Source organism: Myotis davidii, unplaced genomic scaffold (genome assembly GCF_000327345.1).
Source record: "Myotis davidii unplaced genomic scaffold, ASM32734v1 scaffold1149, whole genome shotgun sequence".
NCBI lineage: Eukaryota > Metazoa > Chordata > Mammalia > Chiroptera > Vespertilionidae > Myotis > Myotis davidii.
In genome coordinates, this window is record NW_006300370.1 from 2544 (window position 1) to 6401 (window position 3858).

General features: G+C 35.1%; 1 protein-coding gene across 3 annotated transcripts in view; it reads right to left on the reverse strand.

Moving 5' to 3' along the window:
- Positions 1 to 773: 773 nt before the first annotated feature.
- Positions 774 to 3858, reverse strand: part of GPATCH11 (G-patch domain containing 11) — a 6279-nt gene continuing 3194 nt past the window's right edge. For 2 of the 3 annotated variants that reach the window (XM_006776923.2, XM_015572576.1), the window contains exons 4-7: positions 2971 to 3197; positions 2176 to 2217; positions 1286 to 1406; positions 777 to 955 (exon numbers count right to left, since the gene is read on the reverse strand). In XM_006776923.2, coding sequence (XP_006776986.1) covers positions 799 to 955; positions 1286 to 1406; positions 2176 to 2217; positions 2971 to 3197 — 547 coding nt within the window. In that variant the 3' untranslated portion in view covers positions 777 to 798. Of the gene's footprint in view, positions 956 to 1285; positions 1407 to 2175; positions 2218 to 2970; positions 3198 to 3858 lie in introns of all 3 variants that reach the window. The other variant, XM_006776925.2, reaches the window with a different exon arrangement.

The window sequence follows — 3858 nt, forward strand, 5'->3', positions numbered from 1 at the left end:
TGAGGAATCAAAAACCAAATAAAAAAAAAAAATATATATACATATATATTTAAATCCTCATCCCAGGACATGCTTTTTGAATTTTAGAGGGAGATGGTGGGAGAGACAGACAGAGGGGAAAACATCAATGTGAGAGAGAAACCTCAATCAGTAGCCTTCCTGTACATGGCCTACACACCCCAAATGGGAATTGAACCTGAAACCTAGGTATGTACCCTGACCAGGAATCAAACCTGCCACCTTTTGTGCATGAGACAAACCTCTAACCAACTGAGCTACCTAGCTAGGGCCCAATTAGAATATTGTATTGTCTCCAAGTCACTGTCAGTCTAGTAGGGAAAATAAGCTATGGGCATAAATAGCTTAATGGATATAAAATAATACATATAAGGACACATATGTAATGCCTTAACCAATAAAGAAAAATATACAAAATAATACATACAAGCTAGAAAATCTTAAGAGTCAAGACATACATTCAAAATAAAGTGCTAGGGAAATATATAAAAATGAGGTTGCTCCTAGCAATGTATTTCAAGATAATAGAAATTTTTACATTTTGAGACTTTAAAAACTATATTTTTAAAACTGATTTTGAGAGAGAGAAATCAATAAAAATTATATCTATTTTTTTGTCAGATGGGCAAAAAATACATTTTTTGGTCACAGATTTTTAGTAATTAGTTTATTAGATGTGCCATTAGATGAAAAAGGTTGAAAATTGCTGCTTTACTCCGCAGAAGACGAGGTATACCAGAATTGGAATGTTTTGTTGGTTTGTTGTTTTTAAACGTAAATTCATGGCAAATCACATTGGGTGCCAAAACACTTCACTACCAAACTGAAAGCAGGAAAAAGGCTTGCCTTCTGAGTATCCAATTGTTGACAGGCTCGCTGGCTTCTTCTAAGATCTCCTTCCAGCTTCATTTCATCTTGCTTACTTTTAAGTCGCATTCTAATTAAAGAAAAAAATAGCACATTACAGGTCTGTACTTGCTTTATCCATTTTCTATGCCCAAGTACTAAAAAACTACCTGGTCAGTGGGCTCAGTGGTTGAGGGTCAACCTATGAACCAGGAGGTCACAGTTCGATTCCCACTCATACTTGTCTAGATTGAGGGCTCTAACCCCAGTGTGTGGCATGCAGGAGGCAGCCGATCAATGATTCTCTCATCATTAATGTTTCTGTCCCTCTCTCCCTCTCCCCTCCTCTCTGAAATCTATTAAAAACAAAAACACACTGAGACCAGATGAAACCAAAAGCCGCTCAAATACAAAGTTTTACCGGAACTGCTCTGCAGCGTTTTCTTCAGCTTTGTTTTTCATGTGAATCTTTCTTCTGTAGCTTTCTAATTTTTCCTCTGCTTTCCGTTTTAATAAAGTCTCATGACCAATGCCACTTTTTCCTGTTCAGATAACTCTGTGAGAAGCTTATTAAATTTACATTTCAAAACGTGACAATTTTATATTTACAAATTAAATGCAGTTGTAACTTGAGTACAATCACTCAAAATCATTTGATCAGAATGACAGGAGAAAACAGATTAAAAAACAACAACCTTAAACACACAATTTGAGTTTTTACAAAGACCATTATTAGTTTGATCTAATATGACAGTAATACTATACAATTTGTTTAAATTGGGAGAACAACTCCAACAGTTACACTTTCATATAAATATGATGAACAAATAAAACATCTATTTTTCAAATATAATTCATTCAAAGTATTAAGAAAAACATTTACTTTTAAATTTTATTTTGCAAATGCAGTTTACATTCAATATTATTTTGTATTCGTTTTAGGTGTCTAGCATACCAGTTAGATAATCATATACTTTACAAAGTGATCTGATATTTAAGGAAAACTTTTAATGGATAAATCTGTCTCAGAATACTTTCAGAACATTTCAATTGATAAGAATACCTTTGCATTTTTAATGGTTACAACAATTTCCCCCCAGATTTTTTATTATTTAAAATTTCATACTCACTAAAACTTATTTTTATTTTAAAAGGTTTAGAAATTTAACTAAGAAAAATTTTCCTCAGGACTTCCTACGATAAAAACTGTAACAGTACCACCATAAAAAAGTACTTATTAAGCAAATGTATGTGCTAGATATAAGCATAAGTTATTATTACTGGTAAATGTCCCTAAAAATAATTACATACCTGTTTTGACATTGAGAGGAATTGGTTCAACAATACCATCTCCTAAAAAAAAGGGAAGAAAACACAAACTACTTTAGAAATTCTTCCTCAAACTATCGACAAGCAGAGTATGCAACTTTACAACGTTCCACAGAAATCCTCTCCTGTTTCAGGGATATTCAAACTGCAATCTGAACATCAACACTGTAAATCAATGACCTCATTTTGAATACATAGTCCTCAATAAGGCTGACCCACAGCCTCCTGGGTCACCTAAAGGTAGTGTTTTAAGAAGTAAAAGACTTATATTAAACATCCAAGAGGATGACAGAAGCTACTTTAAATATATGGCCTCTATATTTTATTAAACGGTTTCACTTCCTACAAAGAGAAGTGAGAATGGAGCCTCTCCAACTTAGGCAGCTGCTACAGGTACAGAGCAAACAGGGTAGAGTCCTGGCATAGTCCTCAATGTTGTTTCATTTTCCTTTGGCCATTGTTGGCTGTTGTCTCCATTGTAAGCTTTGCTCATCCCCATTGTTAGTGACTTCAAGGCTGAGCTGGGCTGATAAGCAGCTCTTGGTGGCCCATGGTTGTCTACAGTGGATGTGGGAAGATGAAAGTTCTCCATAATACTTGTTAGCACATAAGAGACTAAGACGCTTAAGTTGTTTGGATTTCATCTACACAGAAATCCAAACAACTTAAGCGTCTTAGTCTCTTATGTGCTAACAAAGAAACAGTCATCTCTGGTACCCATGGGTGAACCACCATTTCGTGGTTAGGAACACTTTTTCATTTCTGGATGTGACTTACCACTCTTGCCAAGGGCCTGACCACTTTTATATCCCATCTTCTGGAGCAAAGCAAACCCTTTGTTTTCACAGCCTAGTGCATTCTTCAATCCAATGTCACGTCTTTCTTGTTCTTCTTCTTTTAAACTCTTCTGCCTATTTTTCAAATTAGCTTCTTGTTGCTTTTCTTCTTTTCGACGGGCTTCTCGAACTTGCCTCAGCATTGGCAATCCTGGTCTGATATCTTCTCTGAAGAATAAGGGAAAAGGATATTTTAGATGAGTACATGAAGTTTTCTCATGACTTTGAAACTTACTTACCTGACACTACTTCGTATTTCAGTGCTACCTCTCTGACCATCTTTATCATAAATATTAGAATGTAATCAGTGACCTGTCTCGAACTTGCCTCAGCATTGGCAATCCTGGTCTGATATCTTCTCTGAAGAATAAGGGAAAAGGCTGTTTTAGATGAGTATGTGAAGTTTTCTCATGACTTTGAGACTTACTCACCTGACACTACTTCATATTTCAGTGCTACCTCTCTGACCATCTTTGTTATCATAAATATTAGAATGTAATCAGTGACCTGAGAATGGCTATTTTAATAAAAATGATGATGGTTGTTGCCAGATTATGGAAAACTAAAAGTATACAGTTTAAAAAGTAAGTTTTCATTAATTTTTCTAGGTGGCTGGCAACAATAACGAGCCAAGCTGAATAGTAGCTAGGAGAAACAAAAAGATTAAATAAAGGAAAGGAGCAAATTTCCTAGGAAGAGGAGAATAAAAAGAATCAAAGGCAGAGTAAAATGTGTAACACTCAGAGGCTCCTTGTAGCACTGTATGGATACATAGATGTTGTTCCAATAAAGCAATAAAACTAACTTTCCAACCTCACATTTAAAGTTT